At 44.5% G+C, this 23,860-nt stretch overlaps 1 protein-coding gene across 1 annotated transcript; it reads right to left on the reverse strand.

Moving 5' to 3' along the window:
- Window positions 1-4,290: 4,290 nt before the first annotated feature.
- Window positions 4,291-23,480, reverse strand: C8B (complement C8 beta chain). The gene is made up of 12 exons (XM_063165126.1): window positions 23,410-23,480; window positions 21,939-22,074; window positions 20,749-20,890; window positions 18,933-19,074; window positions 17,493-17,625; window positions 16,679-16,876; window positions 15,093-15,333; window positions 12,830-12,958; window positions 12,000-12,163; window positions 8,209-8,362; window positions 6,245-6,313; window positions 4,291-4,909 (listed from the first exon to the last, which is right to left on the reverse strand). Exons 1-12 carry the CDS (start codon window positions 23,478-23,480, stop codon window positions 4,758-4,760), a joined length of 1,731 nt encoding a protein of 576 aa, XP_063021196.1. The 3' UTR covers window positions 4,291-4,757.
- Between the last annotated feature and the right edge of the window lie 380 nt (window positions 23,481-23,860).

Genomic DNA, 23,860 nt, shown 5'->3' on the forward strand with positions numbered 1-23,860 from the left:
GCGAAGCTGAAGCCAGAAGAAAGGAAGAAGCTGCCTGCAAGTTCTAGGGGAAAAAAAAAAAAAAAAAAAAAAAAGATTATGAGCAATTACACATTTACAATGGCAGTGGAAGAAGCTAATATATCTCATGCTGAAGTGGGCAGCAGGAGAGTTGTGCAAGATGAGATAAGCAGCAAAAATGTTCGTTTCTTAGTTAAACTAAAAGCTTGGAGGGTACAATAAAACACTGCAGTTCCACCCGGGTTTTAATGAATGGATTTTCCCCTCTTGCACACTGCCATACATTTGATATAGTTATTTATCCTATATATTTCTGGAAGCATATTTCCCAGGAGACCTTGTTTATCTGGCTCATAAGCACATGATGGATGTGTGGCGCTTTGGATAAATGGTATCACAATCAGATATTTTTATGGATATAGGCAAACCGGGTTATTAACAAAGGAAGGGCAGAGAGGAACCAGCACGCAGAAGAAAATAGGGAATGATTGATGACAATACACCTGAGGTTGCAAGGTGTAGGCTCCAGATAACCAGCTAACAGCAGAGGAGATAAGGGCAGTGCTTGAGACAGAGCTGTTTCCTACCTCAGGGTCAATGTCACATCAGCTGCCCCAGTGTCCCTCTGAGCCTGGCAGTTTGAGCAGGCAAAAATTCCCTGGCAGGAGCAGCTCAAAAATTGTTGCCTTCCTTTTTTATAAAGTGGAATGCACAGGCAGATACAAAACTCTTAATTCCACCAGAAAAACCTGAAACAAAAGAAATTCCAGGTTCTTGAAGAGTTTGGGGAGGGACTGGTGCTGGTGGTGCTGCCCTATTGTGTCCACCACAGTGGGACCTGTGGTGTTGCATAAATAAATGGTGGTGCTGCACCACAAATAAATAACAATATTGGTTTATAATGGTAATAATTACTGTATTCAACCCTAGCTTTTGGATTTACAGAAACAGGAGGAATTAAAATGGGATATAAAAGGAAGATAAATATTGCCGGCCGGGGGCTATTTGCAAATCACGAACGGGACAGGACTGCTGTGGAACGTGCCTTGAGCTGTTTTATTTTTCAGCATCAGTCTCATTTCATGGGTATGACAATGGGAAGATGCCAGCAGCTCACATCCCAGGCAGCAGACTAAGAATTTAATGTTACAACTTACTTCATAAGTTTCTTGACCAATCACACAAAGCAAAAGCACATTGACAGTAGTTCTATCTAATCACCATAAGCACACGTACTTTTGATTAAAATAATGCTTGCTTATTTTGAATACAATACTTACTTGTAAGCCTTAAAACACAATGCACAGAGCTCCATTATTAAGCCTTAACCTTCCTAATATCTTGCTAGATAAACTTTGCTGTAGCTTAGAGTTATTCTAGACAAGCGTTAATATACAGACCATTGTTCTATTTGCCCTTGCTTTTCCACAGTTTAAATAATTTTTCTGCTGACCAATCTCATGGCAACTGCATAGCTCTGCTCACAGTTCTACTGTCTGAGGCCTGCCTTTTGCAGCTTTCCCAAAACCCTCTGATTTTGTAGATTCCCACAGATAAACCTGCAGGCATGATTTGACCTGAAATCTGGCAGCTGTGCTGGGTGCTCACTGGGCTCTTCAGCCACCAGGCTAAAATCAGGAGTCTGAAATCTGGGGACTGCTGATACCTCTGCATGGCCTTTCTGGGTAGCTTCCAACAAAACAGCTCCATGTGGGAGAGAACCTGGGCAGGAACAGCTACATCCATCCATGAACGTGGGAGGAACAGCAGCATGATAAAGCAATTTAGCAATGCTGAGTTTGCAAAGCCCCAGCTGCAGCCTGGACGATGTTCCAGCCTCACAGCTGAAGTCTCTGTGTGATGTGACACCACAGGCAGCACATGAATCCAGGCTGGAAAGCACTCCAGCTTCCCACTGATGAAGGAGATGTTAGAGTGGTGAGATTCCAGCAGGTTCTGTGCTGGGAAAGCTGGATGAGGCCATCACAACTCACCTGAAATACCTTCCTGGGAGTTCCCAAAGCCAGGATAACCCAGCAGCAATGCCTTCAAGCAGGGAGGTGCAAATAAATAACAGCCTCTCCATGTTTATCCTCTTGTTTTCCTCATGAAAACTTGTGAAAACACAATATGGGATGCAGGAGAGCCCAGTGAGAGGAGAACCTTAAGCAGAGGAATGGGCTGGAGCACTGCTGAACACGTGCCCTCACACCAGGGTTATTAATCTGAACTTACACAGGGAAGGAGAGTTAGGAACACCAGTAAAAGATGGTACCAAAATTTAATGCCAACCAAAATGAAACAATAAAAGCTTCAGCATAGTATTTTTTATTGCCCTCCAGGTTATAATAAATCATTAGTTAGGTGAATCAAAGCACAGAATCACAAGGACAAGATAAAGTTATGTCCTTTATGAGAGGTTTCTAAGCCTACAGGCTGAATATTCAGCAGCTGCTGAACTCACACTTCAGTGAGACTATCCTGATGATCTTGATGATTGTCAAACCTCTCCTCTCTTCCTCCAAAAAAAACCCCAAAAAAATGCAAAACCTCAAATATACGAACTCAGGTACTGTCACCACTTCAAAAAAATCTGTGTTTTTCTGGTTTGGGAACAACATTCCCAAGTCAGGTCACTGCACTTGGCTGTCCTTGCCACAGCAGTGAAGAGAGGCACCACTGCTGTGTGTTTAACCAGCTGGATGATCAGGAAAGGTGGTTAAATTTACAAAAGCCACTTGACTCATCTGAGGAATGTCCTTAATCAGATTACACTGGTGATTCTCCAGAAGGGCAGGCAATGACACTGCAGTTTGTGTCCTTAGAGGTGAACCATGCTCAGGGCCCTCCCTTCCAGAGCTTCTATTGCAAAAAACCTGCAAAAACCCTTCAAAAATCCTGGAGGAATACCCTCCTTCACACAAGCACTGACCCCTTTGACCATGACCCAAAATAGAATCTCTTGGCAAATTTCCACCACACAAAAGATATTGCAGCTACAGAGAGGAAAAGGGAAATGTTTTGGGTTGGCAGCTAAATGATGAAGGCCGTAATGAGCACAGAGCCCTCTTGTTTTACATATGCAATGTGCTCTGCCTTTCTTCAAGCTGTCACAGGAGCCCTGTGGATAAGTGTGGAGGCGGCATGAGGGCTACAACTAAATGCACGTTCCATTGTTCAGGTGTCAGGGAGCCTGAGCTGCTCGCACAGGAATTGCATTCAGACAACGTCAGTCTGAAAGGAAGGGAAGGGATGATGCCAGCCCACCAGCACCAGCCCTGCTAAAAACCCCTCAGAAGAAGAGTTTGACCTTGCAGATGTGTTAGAAGACTCACAGCACTCATGAGCAACTTTGCACTGGTGGAATTGCCTTTTGGAGCAAAGCTGTGCCTGGTTATTTCACAGCAGGCCCAACCAAATGCCTTCACAAAAATCATTTACCATCAATAAACCCTCAGGAGGCAAGTCCCTAGAAGGATGCAGGCTGATGAAATGGTGCACAGTGCTGTAAAGCTCCTCTGTTGTTGCACCCGGACTGTGATATGTCGCAGCCATATTTTATGGAAAATCCTTTCCTTAGTATTTTTCCTCCTGAGAAGCTGAGAAGCCTCAGGAACAAAATGTAAACATTGATTATCTGCTGCTGTGGAATGCAACAGGTGCATCTGGGATTGGTCTCATGTGGTTGTTTCTAATTAATGGCCAATCACAGTCAGCTGGCTCGGACACAGAGCTCGAGCCACAAAACCTTTGTTATTCATTCCTTTCTATTCTTAGCTAGCCTTCTGATGAAATCCTTTCTTCTATTCTTTTAGTATAGTTTTAATGTAATATATATCATAAAATAATAAATCAAGCCTTCTGAAACATGGAGTCAGATCCTTGTCTCTTCCCTCATCCTTGGACCCCTGTGAACACCATCACAGCGATGTACAGCCCCAGGGATGGTAATAAAAGGTAAACCAGTTTGTGTCTTTTCACAGTGAACTCTCTCTGAGTCAGATATCCCACCCTGGGTGGACCCAGCAGCAGCTGGAATACTGGATTTCATGGGACCAGACTTGTTAACCACAGCTTGTCTGGGGCAAACACAGCTACTAAGGGAAGAAGACCTCAGGGGATGTGCAGACAGCTTTTTCAAAATGTTCCATTTGTCCCAGAGCAGCTGCCCCTGGATCCCTGGAAGTGTCCAGGGCCAGGTTGGACAGGATTTGGAGCAACCTGGGCTAGTGGAAGGTGTCCCTGCCCATGGCAGGGGTGGGAACAGAACAATAAATTGTGAGAGCAGGGTAGTGAGGCACAGTGGCTCTAAATGTCATGTTAGATGCTGCTGTGCTCATTGAGATTTAGGCTTTAATGTGCTGGATTTTGCTGCACACGACACAGGAGCTGTGCATCAGTGCACACCCTGCTGCACGTGAGATCAAAGTGTCTCCTCTTATCTCACAGGAACCTTCACCAACGAGACAGTACAATTTGAAACCAAGCAGCTACCAAATGCAGACAGAGATAAAGCTTGTCTCATTTAGCCCACTGCAACAAACACAGGGAAAAAGCAAAATATTGAGGTCAGTAAGCACATTCAATCCCACAGGACAATGCACATCCAAAGGTGTGGCTCCTAACACCCTCCCAGCTCCCAGTGGCTCCTGAAATTTCTGATTTGGGTGAGATCTACGGGCAGAGCAAGGCCAGATCAAAGCCAGTGAGGTGATGCCTTCCCAAGCAGTCTGGCCATCAGTTTTGTGTGATTCCTCCTAGCAAGGGACAGTCTCAGAGTCTGGCCCTGAGCAGGAGGAGCCACCATTCTGAGGGGCAGGGTTGTTGCACTGTCTCCTCCTCGTCCTCTGCCCTCCTGAACACGGAGACCAGCTGGCCCAGCACCCCCAGCCTCCATTGACAGCAGCATCTGGAAAAGAAACAACAACAAAGCTGGAAAGGAGCAGCAGAAACAAGCAGCTTTCCATGGGAAGAGCTGTCAGCTCCCATGAATTGTATCTGAATTTGACTCTGCCCCTGTCCACATCACTAACAATGCACCAGAGTCATTAACAATGAGGGATTGTTTCAGAGGTGTTAATTCTCTGTTCAGCAGTTCTGGTGTTTGTTCAAACTACACTTCAGGTAGACATGAAGGGCAATTAGCTTTATATTTGCTTGAAGGATGTTTCTCTTTGTCTTAATCCAAACCTAGATAGGAAACAGACCAACTAAACTTGTCTCAGCCACATTTCGAGGTGGTAGGGGCAGTGTTAGCACTTCAGTGAACAACAGCTTGACTATTCAGCTTTCCCTCCATTGCTTTTCCTATTACACTGATTCTTCTGGACCCTGAGCGTGTGAGTGACATAAATTCAAAATACTGAGAATCACGGAGGCAACACATAAAAGGAGGAAATGGGAGCGAGAAATGAAGTTACAGTGTTGACAAATGGATGGATGTGAGCTTTGGGAGGCTTGGATGTGCCTGTGAGTGTGAAAAACAGACTGAAGCAAGGTGTCAGTGACTCCACCATTCAAGGCTCCACGGACTGCCTTAGAAACACCCAAAAATTTACTGCCTTGTTCAGAGAAATCTTGGCTTAAAGTGCATTTCAGCCTGGCTCAGTTTGGACACAGCCATGCAGAATGAGTCCTGGGTAAGGCTGTAAACAAAGCCAGTGATAAATGCACTGCATCAAATTGTGGGTTGGTGCCAGAGCTCTGGGTGCCTGGGATCTGGTATTATTTAGCATCTAAATTAATGAGCTGGAAGAAGTAAACAAAATGATTAAATTCATAGATGATCCTAAACTAGAAGGAGTTAAGAACATCAGTCAGGAGGCAGTGGAGATATAAAGTGACCAAGAAGCATTAATAAATGCTTCAAAACAGAATAATAAGATTTTAAGATTAAAATGCACGGTGGCATATCTGGTGGAGAACAGTTTGCAGCATGCTGGCTTTATCAAAGGGAAAAACTTAGGAAACCAAGCTGTTTCTTAAGGAGGAGACCTGAGGCCTTCCAGGGATTGTAAATCAGGCAGGAATTCCTATTTTGATCCAATTGCAAGGCATGTACATGCAGAAATAAACCCACCCTCTGAAGAGGGCCCAGAAATTCAGAAGAGGGCAGGGAAAATATACATCTGTCCCCTTTGCAGGGGTGCACTGGGCAGACTGGGGACAGGCAGGGCTGGCATCAGTGCCCTGGACAGCCTGGCCAGCCCTGGCACAGCTGGGATTGTGCCTGGGCCCCTCTCACCTCTGCTCCTGCTGATCTCACAGGCGCTGCCCCTGCTGCCCAGGGGACACAGGCACTCACACGCTGCTCCTGGAAGCAAGCACAGCACACATGGGGGGGTTACACACCTGGAGAGAGACACATTTCCCAGCAGGCATCCACTTCTCCCCAGCACTTCATCTTCTGGGAGCAAGGGACACTGGGGGAAAGGGCATCATTTTTCTCCCGTGCTGAAGGGATCAATACCAATAACCAGGGGAGCTGTGACTGCCCTGCACCCCCTCTCAGCTCCCCTGACATTTGTTCCTGAGGCAGCTCAGCCTCAGACTCACTGCTGCAATTCCACGAGCCAGGGGACCACGGAGTCCTCCTGCTCTTCTGCAAAGGAGATCACAGAATCCTGGAATGGTTTGGGTTGGGAGGGACCCATCTCATCCCACGCCCGGCCATGGGCAGGGACACCTTACACTGTCCCAGGGAGCTCTAGTCCCCATCCAGCCTGGCCTTGGACACTGCCAGGGATCCAGGGGCACCCTGTGCCAGGGCCTGCCCACACTCACAGCCAGGAATTCCTTCCCAACACCTCATCTAATCCTGCATTCCCTGTGGCCTCCTCTGGACTCATTCCATCAACTCCTTGTAGCATTTGGGGTTTCAGACCTGGACGCAGCCCTGCACGTGGAGAAAGCTCCTGATAAAGAGCAAACTGCAGGATCAAGAAAGAGCAAGCAGGACAGGAATACCCTAACTTGGCTTTGTGGCAGAGGAAAAGCCCAATATCCCAGCTCTGGCTGCCAGGGATGTGCATCCCATGTCAGGAACCTGGAGAAGAGTTCCTGCTTAGGAAAATACTTGGTCATTTAAAACCTTTGCTGAGGAGCTCCTAAATGAAACACTAACCTGGACTCAGCTCCTACAAAGTTATTTAAACAAAGGTCACCATGAGACAAATGCTTGAAGTGCTACAATCAGCTGCTGGTACCTGAAGTGATCATTTCTGCATTAAATACAATTTGATGATAACAATTCTCATCAGGACTTTTGCAGATGCAGATTGGAATTAGGCACTTGATAAAATGGTCCCTTTGTTAGAAGCTCTCATCACATCATATATCCCTTGTTTAGGCAGAGCAGTTTTCATTCAATTTATTTTTCCCCTTCATTTTTTAAATCACAGCCTGCTCACAGAGGAGGACAGCTTCTATCAGAAACAGGGGGAGGTGGTGGTGGTGATCACTGTGCTTGGCACTTATATGGTGCTTTTCATCTTCAAAACCCTTTTACAAACACTAATTAATGCTGAGACAGTAGTCACTTCTCCAGGAGGATGGAAGCAATCTTAAAATCAAAAGGAGGAGACTCAAAGATGTCAAGGATTTTTTTTTAAATGCATAACTGAGAAGTAACAAATTTTTCTTTAAACTGATACATATAATGGTTATTCCCATGACAAAGACACATCCCTTGGCTTTACTGCCTGTACTTACCAGGACTCTAAAAACACAGGACTTTATAAACACAGAGTAATTCCCTGATAAAGAAATGACAGAAAAAACTAGAGCAACTTGCTTGCCACATGCTCCCCACAAATTCCCAACTAATTTCCTTATCACTCTCTACATCCCCCTGGAAGGTGGCTGTGCTCAGGTGGGGTTGGGCTCCTTCACCAGGCAGCTCTGACAGAACCAGAGGTCACAGCCTCAAGTTGTGTGCCAAGGGAAATAAAGGCTGGAGTAAATTCTGAGATTCTTTATCTTATTAAAGATAAAGTTCTGGAATGGCTGCCCAGGGAAGAGGTGGAGTCCCCATCCCTGGGTGTGTTTAACAAAGCCTGGATGTGGCACTGGGTGCCAGGGTTTAGTTGGGGTGCTGGGGCTGGGTTGGACTCAATGATCTTGAAGGTCTCTTCCAACCCATTGATTCTGTGAATTCTGTGATTCTGTGAATTCATCAAGGGGGCAGGAAAGAGGAGCAGGCCCCTGTACCTCTCAGGAAGGCGATGCCATTCCCAAGGCAGGGAGCACAGCGACAGGAGCTGCTCTCCAGCTGGAACTCATCCAGAGCCCGGCGCAGATTCTCCTTTATTTTCATGGAATCAGCCACGTCAGAGGGACTCACCAGCTCATACAGTGGCTCTGCCTAAAGGGAGGGGAGAAACTGCATTAATTCCCAGTTAATTCCCATGCATTGGTCCCATGAGCATCCCAAGGCTGGGTGGTGGCACAGCTGGAGGGGGGAATGGAGGCTGTGTGGCACAAACTCCAGGTTTCCCATTGCTGTTTGCTGAAACCTTGTGAACAATGAGGCCACAATGGCAGGAATACTCCCAGGGATGCTCCCCTTGGTTTCCAACACCAGAGGAGCAACAAACCTTTCTGTGTAACAAAATACAGCAGCCAACATGTTGGATAAGAAACAGGCTCAGCTGCACAGGAGTTTAATTAAATCCTCTCTCATCCATTTTTTTTCTGGTAGAGGCATTTTTAGATCAGATTTGCCCAAACTTACATTTTCTGAGTGAGCTCTTACTCTGATTTTAAAAACATCCCCTAAAAGCCATCCACAAAAATCTCCCCCAGCACAGCCAGAGGCACCAGTGACAGATTCACACCAGCAATTCCACCTTCACCACTCCTGCATTTCAAGGCAGGTTTTTCTCCTTATGGAGACCAGATAAGGGTTTCATTGCCTTCCAAAGGGAGAGGATTTGATCTCCATCTGCAGATGGAGTCAGGGAGAGAAGAAAAGAATTTGCACAGTGTAGTAAAGGTACAGAACCAAGGAGACTTTGGCTCACTCATTTCTTTTCCTCCTGAGAAAGTTAAAGTGGGGTGTCAATATGGCCAGTGGGATGATAATTCCATGTGCCATGAGAGGATCCATCCTAAAATTCCCATCCTGCCTGCAGGGATGCTGCCAGGCAGCCCCCACACACAGGAAGCATCAAAGATCACCCTCCTGCCAACACAGGCTCACACTACAAGAACTAAAGAATGTTCCAATAAAACAAAAGAAATTCCTCATTTCCTGCTGCTGTACATCCACTCTTCATCAATTATCTGTGATCCATACTTTGCTTTTTGAATTCAGACCATACAAATGAGGAAATACACTAAGAGTGACCTGCCAAGTCCCTCCAGCAGATGATTTATGAACTGATTTGCTTTAGTTTTCCCTAACTAAGCATTCTTGGGCTGACATTTAGTCACACTCCGCTGGCACTTTTGATCTTCCAGCCCCACAGGGATATTGGTATGGAAATGAAGATACCAGATCCAAATTACATCTGCCTGAGGTTTTTCACTGGGCAGTCTGGTCAGTGATGCCAGGCAGGACAAAGAACACCTCAGCTCCTCATGGGAGGTTTTTCTGAGAGGGGATTTGGTGCACAGGGCTGCATTTCTCTGTCTCCTGCCCTGAGAGCTCCCAAGGCATTTCTGGAAGGTCAATCCACAGCACAGCAGGGGCTGCAGCAAGTACCACATGGGCACTGGCTGTATTTCCAAATTACTGATTTTTGCTTGCTTCACCTTTTTAGAATCCACCTCTATCTTGAGAAACAATCCCCTTTTATAAATGTAAAGATTTTTGCCTAAAATTAAATTTCATCTAAAATTAAATTGTAAATTTAGATTTTACCTAAAATTAAATTTTGCCTAAAATTTAAATTTTTTTGAGAAGAAACAACTATAAATCAACTTCTACCTCTACCAGTCCAAACTCCTGTTTAAAAGGATGTTCTCTTGCACCTTTGTATTGTTCACTCATTTTGACATTAAAGATGATGAGGCAGAATTGCTGCACACTTCTGGCTTTTTTGCATTTCTAAAACTCTCCAGGGATCAAAAATCCTTGACTTTTCCAAGTCTAAGTCCTGTTTTTAAGGTTCAGCCAAGCTGCACAAACATCCAGGCATGCACAATGAAAATGCACCTCAAAGAATGGTCACTGGTGCTCACAGAAGTTGATAAACACCAAGGAAAATAGAAGTCCTTATAAAATGCACGCTACCAGATTACAATTTTTGGTAAGTTATACATTGGTAAAGCAGAAGGTGATTATCTGAATTGCCTGGCAGGCAATAAGAAATGACATCTGCACCGCCCAGTTGAAGGGTTAAAGCTGTTTAGTTTGTGCATTTCCAACCACAGCCCCTTTAAAGCATCCCACCTTTGCATTTCTGAACACTCACTTACAGAAGCTGCACAGTAAGATCTGTTGTCACCGCCACATTTCATGAAAATCCTTTTGCTAGGACTTTTCTTTTGAGAAGCTGAGAAGCCTCAGAAGAGAAATGTAAACAACAACTCTCTGATGGCTGTGGAATGTGGTCTGGAGATGCTTTACCAACAGGTGCATCTTTGATTGGTTCCATGTAGGTTGTTTTTAATTGATGACCAATCATGGTCCAGCTGTGCCAGACTCTTGTTCAGTCACAAGATTTCATTATTCTTTCCTTTCTAGCCTTCTGATGTCTCCTTTCTCTTTCTTCAGTATAGTTTTAGTATAGCATTTTTAATATAATATATGATATATATATTATATAATGTAATATAATGTAATATAATGTAATAACGTAATATAATGTAATATAATGTAATATAATGTAATGTATTGTAATATAATATAATATAATATAATATAATATAATATAATATAATATAATATAATATAATATAATATAATATAATATAATATAATATAATATAATATAATATAATATAATATAATATAATATAATATAATATAATATAATATAATATAATATAATATAGTTATATTACCATATATTGTATAATGTATTACTACTATAGTGCAATATAGTGTAATATAGTGTCATGTAATACGATATGATATAATATATGATATTATATGATATGATATATGATATGATATATGATGTAATGTAATGTAATATAATATAATGTAATACAGTTATATTACATTATATTGTATAATGTATTACTACTATAGTGTAATATAGTGTAATATAGTGTAATGTAATATGATATGATATGATATGATGTAATGTAATGTAATGTAATGTAATGTAATATAATATAATGTAATATAATATAATATAATATATTTATATTACATTATATTGTATAATGTATTACTACTATAGTGTAATATAGTGTAATCTAGTGTAATATAGTGTAATGTAATATGATATGATATAATATATGATATGATATGTTATGATATGATATGATATGATATGATATAATGTAATGTAATATAATATAATGTAATATAATATAATGTAATATAGTTATATTACATTATATTGTATTATGTATTACTACTATAGTGTAATCTAGTGTAATATAGTGTAATGTAATATGATATGATATAATATATGATATGATATGATATGATATGATGTAATTTAATGTAATGTAATGTAATGTAATATAATGTAATGTAATGTAATATAATATAATGTAATATAATATAATGTAATCTAGTTATATTACATTATATTGTATTATGTATTACTAATACAGTGTAATATAATGTAATATAATATAATGTAATGTAATATAAGATATGATATGATATGACATAAGATATGATATGATATGATATCAACCTTCTGAAACATGGATTCAAGATTCTCATATCTTCCCTTGTCCTGGGGACCCACAAACACCACCACAGTCTGTTATTCCTGATTTTTTTCTTCTTTTTTTTTTCTCTAAATCCTGCTTATTTAAACATAGAGTTTTCCCATGAGCTCAGCTGTGGCTGGAGGAAGGGGAGGGTGCAGTACCTTCAGCTTGATGATCTCAGGGTTGTACTGCACAGCATCTCCCCACAGCTGCATGAGCTGGGCCGTGGGCAGGTCCTTGTGGGCCAGGGTGGTGATCTCCTCACTCGCTCCTCCGCGGACCAGCACCTGGAAATCCTCCACAAACTGCTTCCTGGCAGTGCTGTCTGCAAAACATCACTCAGAAAAGCGCCCAGCTGCGCCTTTGTGGGCTGCAGTTATCACTGGCACCAAAACCCTCCCAGGCAGGACCCGTCCCACCCAGAGGGCAAAGGAAAAAGGGCACAGGTGCTGCTCATCTGCAAAGTGTGGCCTGTGTGTCCTGTGTCCCTCCTGCTCCCCTGCAGGAATCCCCCATCCTGCACCCTGCATCCCTCCCCTGAATTCTTTCCCCACGGTTTTAAGCTCACAGCTCCTTCCACAGCCCCATGCTCCTCGATATTCCCAGTTCTCCCCCATGGATTTCCAGGTGCACCTTCCTCCTGTGCACACCCCCAGCTCCCCACAGCCCCAGCACCTCCCTGTTTTCCCCATCAGGGTGCAAAGAGAGGCTGGGTTGCCCTGCTGAGAGATGGGGGTTGATGTTTAACACAGAGCTGGGTGATGGTTGATCATCCTTGGGATGCTGAGCAGATATTCCCTCTCTACACAGACAATCTTGCAAAAAACCCAAGCTCTGAGGTATTTCCCTCTCTATTAAGCCTGGCTGGGGTTAGCCCCACACTCAAAAGTGGCTGTGAGGGAGTGGGGGAATATTTCAGGCAGGGAAAAATGACAAAACCTTCCTTTCACTATGACAAAGAAATGAAATGGCAGAGGTGTTCAGTGCTTACCTCCAATCTCTTTCAGAAGGGCATTACAGCCAGCTGAATCTACTCCAAGCCCCACAGAGAATTTACCAAAATTCACAGCAATGTTAAAGCCCTTCTGTGCACATTTCTGGACATCACTCAGAGAATAACCTTAAATACATAAAAATTGTAAAGTTTAAATACAATTATTTCATGTTTTATGTCCACGTACAGAGAAAATGTGATTTATAAGTATTTTTGCTTTAGGAAAAGAAAAGAAAGATATGAAGAAGGTTATTTTTTTGGGTTTTTTTGTTACTTAACAGAACTATGTGAAATGAAATCTCTACATTTGACAGAACTCAGAAGCCAAGTGGAAATGAGAGATAAATGCTGGAAGAGGAGGATTTTCCACACCCCAGCTGTGGGTGGAGCTGCATTGAGTGGGAACACAGAGGATGTCTAAGCACAGACTGCCCACCACCCTTCTCCATCCCCAGAATTACTTTAGGAGGAATAGATGAAATAGATTTTCCTCCTTTTACCAGCTCACATCTCCAGTTCTCTGCTGCCAGAGGAGCCTTAAGTGCTACCTGGAAATTTAGATTGGATACCAGGAAACATTTCTTCACCAAAAAAGTTATCAGCCCCAGAGGGATTCATGGGACATGTGGTTGTGGCACTTGGGGACATGGTTTAGTGATGGCCTTGGCAGTGCTCGGTTAACAGCACTCCCTGATCTCAGAGAGCTTTTCCAACCTAAAGGATTCCATGATTCTAAGATGTGGCAGATTGGATTCTGTGGGAGAGCAGAGCAGGTACCAACCATGTCACACAGGGTGGGATACCAGATCTGCAAAAGAAAATTTCAGTTCCAGCACAAATATAACGAAGGATTTGAAGGGGAAAACCTGAATGCTCAGACTGGACCTACAAAACCCTGCTGAGAACTTACAGCCCAGTTCAGCTCTTGTGTGAAAATGTTGTTATTGCTGCAGGGTCCTGATCTGGGGCAGCAGACAATGAGCATTTTGATGCAAACAATAATAGACTTTAATTCAAACAAACGTGGCTTGTGATGGGCCCACAGCACCAGCTGAGAAATTGGGAAGCTCTGTTAGAATGTGAATACCTGAAATGTGCATCTAAATTCTGTCCCTCTCTCTGACTGCAGGGTAAGGAACTTCCCACACGGCAGAAGAACAAACAAGGAGAGCATTACACAAAGCAGAGCCCAGTAAATGCCTCTGCAAACAGACAGCAGAGGCAGTGCCTCACTCCCCTGCCAATGAATAAATAATTGAGAGTGCAGCTATTGATTAATGTCACACTGCTCGCTCTGTCCTACACAACAATCATCATTCCTCTCAACAAAGGGAGCCAGAGCCAAAGAGCAGGAGCAATGTCAGGCACAGGAGTCACCCAGCAAATTATTTACTGTTTCCTACATGCTGGAAAAGCTCTCGAGGCTAAAGGTGTTCCAAGCCTGCCATTTGAAAGGCAGTGGAAAAAGAACTTGGGTGAAGCTTTTCAAAGCTAACAGAAGTGTTAAGATCCACGATTCTCATTCATCTCAACATCTTGTCAGCCTCTAAAATGCTGTTGTCTAAAATGCTTGCCACAGGGCTTTGTGAACTAAATCCAGCCCATGACGCTGAGCATGCTTTGAAAACCTCTTTATTCACTGCCTCTACTCCCACATTTCCTGCAGGATTTCTTTGAGATGCTGTTGAGCCCTTCTCCCATCACCTCCCTCTCCCTCTCAGAGCTGAGCCATCCCTGTGTGCTTGCACAGGGGTTTTCCTACCCGAAATCCAGCCCCAAAGTGTAGGAATCCGGCCCCCCTGTTGATGGAGTGACAAAATTGTCCTTTGTCCCCTTAAAAAGGAAAGAAGCCAAGAAGTTTCTTTCCTCAGCTGGGTGAAAAAGGCATCTCATAGGCTTGGGGGACTCACTTCAAACTCAAGGATAGCTAATTGGACAGGAGGAAAAAGTCCCACCTGGGCAATTTATTGGAAAAAGAAGAGAACAAAGAAATTAATCACTTTTGTGAGGTGTTTTACCAAGAGCAAGAACCTCTTGCACTTGGCTTGGTTTTTCTCTGTAAAGAGTTTATTATTTTGCCTTTTATTAAAACCTTTTTGCTTCCAACACCGCAACAGAAGCCATCCTGCTGATTTTATGCCTCCAAAGGCAGCTGAGCTACCTCGGGTGAGAAACCAACCTCCAAGAGCTCATGAGGAGGCCTGGCTCCAGGAGGCTCCCGTCACTCCAAAGCTCCTTCCCCACCATCAGCTGCACGTACCTGCCTCTTGGAGCTCGTGGCCGTTCATGACCAAGGTGTACTCGTAGGTGCCTCCCAGAGTGGCCTCCTGGATGAAGTGTGTCCCGAAGTCCCTGAGGAGCTCCCGGTACTCCCCGTAGCTGTACTCCGTGGGCAGCTGCCGCAGCCGCCGCAGGAACTCGTGGTGCAGCATCAGGGCCCGGGGCTTCAGCTTGTACACACCAACAGCCAGCTCACAGCGGGCGTGGAGGAACTTGCTGGACTGCAGGAAAGGCAGGAGAACCCACGAGGAGGGAGGGATGGCATTGTCAGGGCAATGGGAGTTTGTTATTTGCAGTTAAACCATCAGCGCTGGTTGGGATTTGTTGATTTCAGTTTCCAACTGGAAATCTTATAACTGGAAATCTTATAACTATTTTTCATCTAAAAACCTTCAATTTTTTGCAAAAGCAAAACTTTCAGTAGTAAAAGTTCCTGAGAGTCAGGCCATGATGGGACACAGGAAAAGGCAGGGCCCAGGTTCTGCTGTGGCGCACCCAGAATGCAAGGACACCTCAGCATCCTGCAGGACTGCTTTGCCCCTAATGAAACTTCATCTCTCACAAGCTCCCTCCTGAAAAATTCTGAGATCTGAAATCAGAAGTTGTATGGGAAATGGTCATTCTCTGGCTGAGCCAGATTCATATTTGTATTTCACAAACTATGCCCTTATCAAAACTGAAAGGAAAGAAGAAAACACAAACTTTCTCTCTCACACGCACATTTAAATATGGTTCTGTGTAGATATGTAAACATGGATAATTTTTCTCTCTCCCCTTTCTGGCATCAAAGTCTGGAACAGAAAATGTCTTCCATTATGTTCAAAGGATTTAGTGTTCAGTTGTCTGGGCCAGCAGGACAAGCACATCAGGGAGGGATCAGTATAGAACATTGCAGCTTAAATAATAAACTCAGGACTTAATATTTGGTTTTTTTATGGGTATCTGTTGCAAATGTTTCTCATCAACCTCTGATCTTGTTGTGAGAAATTCCACTTTGCAGGAAGCAAATGCAAGGAATACTTTGCCATTCCTGAGTAAACTTTATACTGAAAGGAGATTGGTGATAGTATTTCACCACTGATATGAGCTACCTTAGTTTATGGCAATAACAGATGAAAAAAAAAAAAGAAAAAAAAAAGAAAACAAATGATGGCAGTCGTAGGAGTTACAGATTCAAGTTGAACAGGCCGTTCAGTTTCAATTTTTCACTACAAGCATTCAAAGGTGGGTGCCCAGCAGGGCAGTGGACAGACCACACTGAGAATCAGAGAATTTCCACAGCTGGAAGGGAACCCTCAAGCATCACTGAGTCCTCTCAACAAGCTGTGGCTGCTTTCAAAGGCCAAGCAGCCCAGATCCTGGCTGAGAGCTGAATGGAAAAGCTCCTGGGTGCAGCAAACACAAAGGAAGACACTGTGGGGGTAGTCAAGCCTTGAACAAATGGCAGAATCCAGTTGGGGAAAGGATTTGATTTATCCTAGTGCTGGATGCTGACCTGAGGAGGAGCCTCAAACCAACACACACACACACACACGCTTACAAGGAATTAAATGGAGCAGTGCTTACACTTGAAGAAAATCTTTTCATCCTCTTCATGAACTTCTTGAACCTCATGTCATTTGAGCTGTAACCAAGTTCAAACACTTTTGGTATTTTTATACCGAAGCTGAAGCTTGACTGCGTCGCTTTTGCCTTCAGGACAGTGCTTTCATAATTTGAGTAGGAGTCATATTCAGTCATTGTAAATTCATATTTGCCTTTGGTCTAAACAGAAAGGAAAAACAACACGTCTCATTTCCTGCACAGTAATTGTACACCTGAAGCGTGGGGAAGGAAAGCAGACACAAATATGGTTGTGAATTAATGCTTGCACTTTGAAGATGAAAAGCCTTGTATAATTGCAAAGCACTATTATTATTAACACAGGTACTTCAAGAATACTTGATTTACAGCAGCAAGAAAGCTCCTATCTCCTCCATGCTGCAAGGTCCTCAGGCTTTCACTTAATATGTCAATCTTATGCAAAGGAGGTGAAATCTTAAACACAGGCATCAATTAAAGCACAAATTCTAAAAAGAAAAGGTTTCCTAGTGGGCAGCACTCAAGACCATCACGCCATCAGGAGCGCTAAGGTCAAATATATATTTAAAATACAGCTTTGATGCATGACAGGAACAAGTTTTCACACAAAGCCTGTGGTGTGTTCAACATCGTGGGTATGAGGATGTTCTAGAACAGGGTAAAAATCAGCCTGATCCTATAGGGTGTCAAGAATTTGGTGATTTTTTTTGTACAAAATGATCCAGCAGTGAAGATCTGGGCACTAAATCCATTGGAATATGTGTGTGTGGGTATATTTGCAGGTACATTTGGCACGCACCTCTGGCGTGTAGCTCTCCACGTTGTAGGGCTTCCTGAACCTGGTGTCTGTGATGTAATGGGGAGAGCATCCCCCAGCATAGTACCTGTGATCAAGGACCAGCCCCTCCAAGCTGTTTGTGAAGATATTCAACCTGTAGGTGAAGCAGAGCAGCAATCTTTTATGGCACCATCAGTTCAGAGCTAAACATGAATGTCTTGGCTGAGAGAGACAAAAGATTGTTTTATTTGGCCACAGGCTCTTTGCTTCACACTTCTTTATTCAGAAACCCCAAAAGAGAGCTTGGCCTCTTTCACTGTCCAATCAACCCAGGTGCTGCAGAAGGACCTGACTAATGAGAAAGCAAAAGACAGAGCTGAATTTTGACACTTGATGAATATAAATGGCAATTTTCATCCCGCAGCTGTGAATGACACAGCACTGGCAGTAAAACACATGCTGTGGCTTTTACTGGAACCCTCCAGGAAGAGCAGAACAAACTGGATCAGCCAAACCCTTCCCCACCAGGCTGCTCACCCTGGGCACCCCCAAATACCCACAGCACCCATCAGAACCTTCAAAGCCAGATTTGCCAATCCATGCCATCAACCCAGACTGATTTGTAATTCCCACTTCTTCATTCTGGTTTATCAGCCAAAATCTTTGCCAGGTTGACCCAGGGGCAACCAGGGGTCAGTAGATCACAGTAAAAATTGTTGGGGAACAAGAGAAGAGGCACTCAAGCAACAGCTCAAGTAATCCTTGAAAGCACAGGGAGTTTTCCTTTGATTTCTGTGGATGATGGACAGAAACCTTAACCTGTCTGCTCCAGGAAAGGATGCAGCACTGCAGTTTGTGGAGATGAGGAGATTAAACCCCATCACTGGCTTTTCCCATTGCTGCTGGTGGGGTGAAACTTCATCAAAAAAAACCCCACAAAAAACTATCAGAGCTACAGGACTCTGTTGGATCTGCCTCTCCTGATTTTGGGGAGAGGGGCTTGCATGATAATGACACTGAAGCTGTAAAAAAAATTAACTCTAATTTTAGAACAATCTGGAAAAAAAGGGACGTCCACTAAAAGCAAATTACTGAGCAATTGTAGCTTCAAAGAGATGAGAAGCATGTTCCTATAATTGTCCAACATTATTTTTAATTTTGATTAAACTCAGAAGTACAAAGCATTAGCGATGACATGTGCAGAAGCCATATCTCCAGAGAATAATGAGAAAATTATATTTTTTTCTTGCAATATGATTTTCCTCTTTCTTTTTTTTTTTAAATGTAAAAAGCAATTTTTTTCCCTGCAGAGTAAGAAAAAAACCCTCTTTTCACACAGTCTGATCTTACAGATGGGCAGTGTGCTGCTCCAGCTTTCCTCTGCTCAGTGTTTGTATGAAGTCACATTAGTTCATTCTCAGCCTTAATGAAGAGAGCATCTCACCAAAGTCACAGCCTTACCCTTTGGCCAGGTTCTCTATTCCCCAGTACTCTTCCATCTTCTGGTCACATTTCCTGAACACTTTTTTGCAGTTTTTCTCATCTGACTGGTCCCCACAGTCGTCATCCCCATTGCAGAGCAGCCTCCGTGCAATGCATCTCCCTAGGGTGGAAGGGGAAGGTCACCCATGAAACAACCTGTGATCACACTCCCTGACATGGAGTCTAGGAGCAAAGCAAAAAAATTCCTGGAATGGATGGTTCAAATCTAGCTGGGGAAAAAAAAAAAATCTTCTCTATCTGCAGGGATCACCAAAGTCCATCTGCTCAGTTTCACTCAAAAGCATCATAATCTTAGAATTCCTTGCTCATCTTAGGAAAAACCCACAATAGTTAAAAGTATTAAAGAAGTGTAGAATTTTTTGGTAATTTTTGTTTTTTTTTTTTTTTGAGAGAACAAATATGCTGTTTCAGCAGGCCTTGTATATGGCATTATTTTCTTTCTCTCTCCCCATGTCCACAATTACTGAGTTCTTTCAGTCTCACCAAAACACTGGGAGCTGCAGAGCTGAGGCTTTTCCTTCGCCCCATCTCAGGTGCTGAGCTCCTGTTGCTGTCCCTTGTGCTCCAGATTTTGCTGATACAACCAGGTTACAATTTACTGTTTGGAGGTTCTAAAGATGGCTAATAGCCTCACTGACACAAACACAAGCACGGGAGGAGCCAGGTCAGTTCCTGGCATCGCTCTGGCCCAGCAAACCCCTGTAGAAGAACAAAGTTCAGCACAGTGACATCAGGAGTGTGACACCTGTCCTTTGTGCTACAGATTTTGCTGACATAACCAGGTTACAGATTCCTATTTGGAGGGTCCAAATTCCTATTTGGAGGGTCTAAAGATGGCTAATAGACCCACAGACACAAACACAAGCACGGAAGGAGCCAGGTTAGTTCCTGGCACCCCTCTGGCCCAGCAAACCCCTGTAGAAGCACAAAGTTGGCTCAGGAGTGACACCTGTCCCTTGTGCTACAGATGTTGCTGATATAACCAGGTTACAATTTACTGTTTGGAGGTTCTAAAGATGGCTAACAAACTCAGTGACACAAACACAAGCACGGGAGGAGCCAGGTCAGTTCCTGGCATCGCTCTGGCCCAGCAAACCCCTGTAGAAGCACAAAGTTCAGCACAGTGACATCAGGAGTGTTACACCTGTCCCTTGTGCTCCAGATTTTGCTGATATAAGCAGGTTATAATTTCCTATTTAGAGGGTCCAAATTCCTATTTGGAGGGTCTAAAGATGGCTAATAGACACACAGACACAAACACAAGCACGGAAGGAGCCAGGTCAGTTCCTGGCATCGCTCTGGCCCAGCAAACCCCTGTAGAAGCACAAAGTTCAGCACAGTGGCATCAGAAGTGACACCTGTCCCTTGCACTCCAGATTTTGCTGATATAACCAGGTTATAATTTCCTATTTAGAGGCTCTAAAGATGGCTAATAGCCTCACTGACACAAACACAAGCACGGAAGGAGCCAGGTCAGTTCCTGCATCCCTCTGGCCCAGCAAACTCCCATGGAAGCACAAAATTCAGCACAGTGACATCAGGAGTGTGACACCTGTCCTTTGTGCTACAGATTTTGCTGATATAACCAGGTTATAATTTCCTATTTAGAGGTTCTAAAGATGGCTAATAGCCTCACTGACACAAACACAAGCACGGAAGGAGCCAGGTCAGTTCTTGACATCGCTCTGATCCAGCAAACTCCTGTAGAAGCACAAAGTTGAGCACAGTGACACCAGGAGTGACCCCTGAGCAGCACAGTCCCCCAGATCCTTACCTGTAACTGCACACACAAAGCCATCACAGCGAGCTCTGCTCCTGCAAGGGCTGTTTGTGACACACTGCTCAGCCTCCCTGTCAGAGCCATCACAGGGATCTCCACCGAACTGAGAGGGCTGTTCCAGGCGGGCAAATCTGTACTGTGATGAAAATAAAAAATATTGACTCAAGTGCACAGAAATGGTGAGTTTTACGCTTCTCTGGTTGAGAAACAAACTTTGTGTCGCCGGGATCTGATCTAAGTGCGCTCTGTCATATTAAAAGAGAAAAGTGTCAGCACACAAGTGTGAAGCTGGTAATTTGCCTCCTTTCAAAGGTTTCTGATCTGCGACAGTTTTAATTTTACTGAGGAAGGGTTGAGGATCGGGAGGGATGAAGGAAAGTTTGCTTTTCTTTGACAGTTTGTTTAAATGAGCCTGACAGTGCAGTGCGGGACTCTGCAAGAGTGAGGAAGGATCCAGTTCCATCTCCTCTCTTTCAATTAGTGCTGGTAACGACATCCCTTGTTATTTTCTGTCAGTGTATTTACTTGCCCCTCTGTATCATTAGGGATTTTTTTCCGCCCACAACACGGCTGTGAAGCAGTCAATTACTCCATCCAATATGTTGTCCCTCCTTTTTTCCCCGGCTTCTGAGATTAACTCTTTGATACGAAGCTTCACTCTCCCCCCAACTCCCATCACTGGTTATTTCTGCTTAAGCCTGGGAACAGCTTCTCCAACTTGTTAGCAGAGGTCTCTCTAGCAACGGGGATTTCGCTCTTCACGCTGTTGGGATCATTACTTTCATTTGATGGGGCTTCTGGGGTGGAAAATGCTGCCTGGCAGACAAGAAAAAGCATCTTAATCCTGAGAGGCACCGAGCGTCTCCAGGTCCCACAGGGGACCATTAGTGGGGAAGGTGCCTTGCACTGATGATGGAATGACAGGACTGTATTGGAAAGTCCCTTCAAAGCCTGGCCTTGCACCTTCTCAGGACAGAGAGGCATCCTGGAAAGCACTGGAATTACTGGGGGTGGTGAGCTGGAGAGCTAAAAGCCACCTGAAAGGAAAGCCCATGGTCTCACCTGTACAGGGCTTTTCTCATCAGCCCCCCTCAGTCTGACCAACCCCACGGACAAAAAGGACACGGCTTGAAGGAGGTCTCGCCTCCTGGTGTCTCAGTGGTCCCCAGAGCACAGACACTCACCCTTTTCTTGTGGCAGGGGTCACACTTGCTCCAGGAGGACCAGGAGGAGAGGATGCAGTCGCGGGGCCGTGGTGGGGCACCGGCAGAGCGGGCGAGCCTGGCCCTGGCCACGCTGGGGCTCGGGGACTCCTGGTCACTGTGACCAACAACACGAGAGCTTTGGGATGTGAAACTGTGAGCTCTGGCCCCTCAGCCTGTGCCTGTGTGAAACCTCACACCAAGGAGAGCCAACACTCATCACGCTTCGCGACCTCCGGATTTCAGTCCTCATCCTGGTGGCATTCATTCCACTGGCATTGATTTTGTAAAGACCTGATCCACTCTCTCAGCATGGGAAACTAAACCCACAGCCCACCAATCTGGGCTTCACCTCAGGCTGTGCAAGCAGTAAAACCTTCATCAGTTGCTGCCCTTGCTCTGTGGCTCCAAGGTCAGACATCTCCACGATGAAATCAGTCCCAAGGAAAGGCCTGGCATGCACTCAGCATTTCTCAAAACCAGGCTTAAGTGTCTCTCTCTGCCCAGCAGCCCATTTTCCCCCAAGCTGGCCAAAGACACTGGTTTAATTCTACTCTCAACTCATGAGTCATTAACCCATTAATCCCTTTCAACCCAGTAACAAGCCTGAACCCCAAGTGAGCCTTCACTGCTCAGCCCAGCCACTCTCACTCCCTCACAGACAGCTGTCTCCAAGGTTTCCACAATGCCACAGTTAAAATGCTGCCTCCTCTTTTGGTGGACTCAGGATTTCTGATTAAATCCTTGTCCCAGACAAATGCTCCCTTGTTGCACCTTCCTCAAGTGGGGAGCTTTAGTAAAATGTTGACAATTAGTTTCTTTTCATGCCCAGTTTGACAAGGAAACTACCACAGCGATGTTCCCAATTCTTCCAACCCTGACAAGGAACAGCATCAGCTGAAGCTTTAAGTATGATTTAGTGCCTGGCATGGGGCTCACATTATAGCATATTAAAAATCACATTGAATAAAGGAATTACAAAACCTCATCAGCTTGCTGAGGCATGAAATCAAAGCTCAAAGTTCAGAGAACAGTGCAAAAATATAGATAGATTGGAAAGATTACAAGATGCAGTTCTCTGAAACAGCAAAATCTATTAAAGCAGCAGAGAAAGGAACAGCTCTCAGCCACATTGCCACCACTTCTGCACTTGAAGGAGAGAATCCCCTGTGTGCCCAGCCCTCTGTGGGGCAGCCAGCATGGAAGGGGGCTGCATGTTCAACCAATTCCACGTTACAACACGAGCATGGCAATTTGTCAGCTCCAATTCATCACCAGGACTGCTCCTCTGAAGGCAGAAACATCGCCCTGCTCCGACTTCCAAACGATGCCTTTTGCCATTCATTAGAGCTGCAGAAATCACTCAGGACAGCAATCACAGCCCCTACAACACCCAGGCCTGTGCTGACCCTGCTGGCTTCTCCTGCCATGCCCTGCAGAAGCTCTCACTCACCCAAAGCCATGGGCAGTGTGGGTGCCCAGCGCGGCACAGAGCAGCAGCAGCAACAGGAACTGGGCGCTCATCCCTCCGAGGTCCTGTGCAGCTCCCACACCACCAACACCCCAACTCTGTCTGTTCTGGGGGTTTGAACAGGGTGCAAGCACAAAAAAGGAACCGCAGAGCTGCTGTGCCGCCCTGTAAACAGCAGATGAGGCAGCAGCTGGCAGGCTCACAAGGTAAACGCTGCTTTGGTTGGTTAGCACACACATGGCTTTCCCGAGGCCAGCAAAGCTCTGCCCAGGAGCAATCTGCACCTTCCTTTGCAATGCTCCTTTCAAGGAACGGGGGAAATGAATATTTCAACAAACGAAACATGTTTGAGTCTTGGCAAGAGGGAAGTGATAAGTAAACTCAAGTCGGCTTTCTAGGAAGAGAGTGCAGAATCATTTATTTATGGCTGCTT

The sequence above is a fragment of the Melospiza melodia genome, chromosome 11 (assembly GCF_035770615.1).
Source record: "Melospiza melodia melodia isolate bMelMel2 chromosome 11, bMelMel2.pri, whole genome shotgun sequence".
In the NCBI taxonomy this organism is placed as follows: Eukaryota; Metazoa; Chordata; class Aves; order Passeriformes; family Passerellidae; genus Melospiza; species Melospiza melodia.

Excerpts from the sequence above, each read along its gene's own strand:
- C8B (XM_063165126.1), bottom strand. The coding sequence starts at position 23,480 with ATGAGCGCCCAGTTCCTGTTGCTGCTGCTGCTCTGTGCCGCGCTGGGC. Across the intron at positions 19,075-20,748 it reads CTTTGTGTGTGCAGTTACAG|GGAGATGCATTGCACGGAGG; the intron begins GTAAGGATCTGG and ends CTTCCACCCTAG. Across the intron at positions 17,626-18,932 it reads ATAGAGAACCTGGCCAAAGG|GTTGAATATCTTCACAAACA; the intron begins GTAAGGCTGTGA and ends CTTCACCTACAG.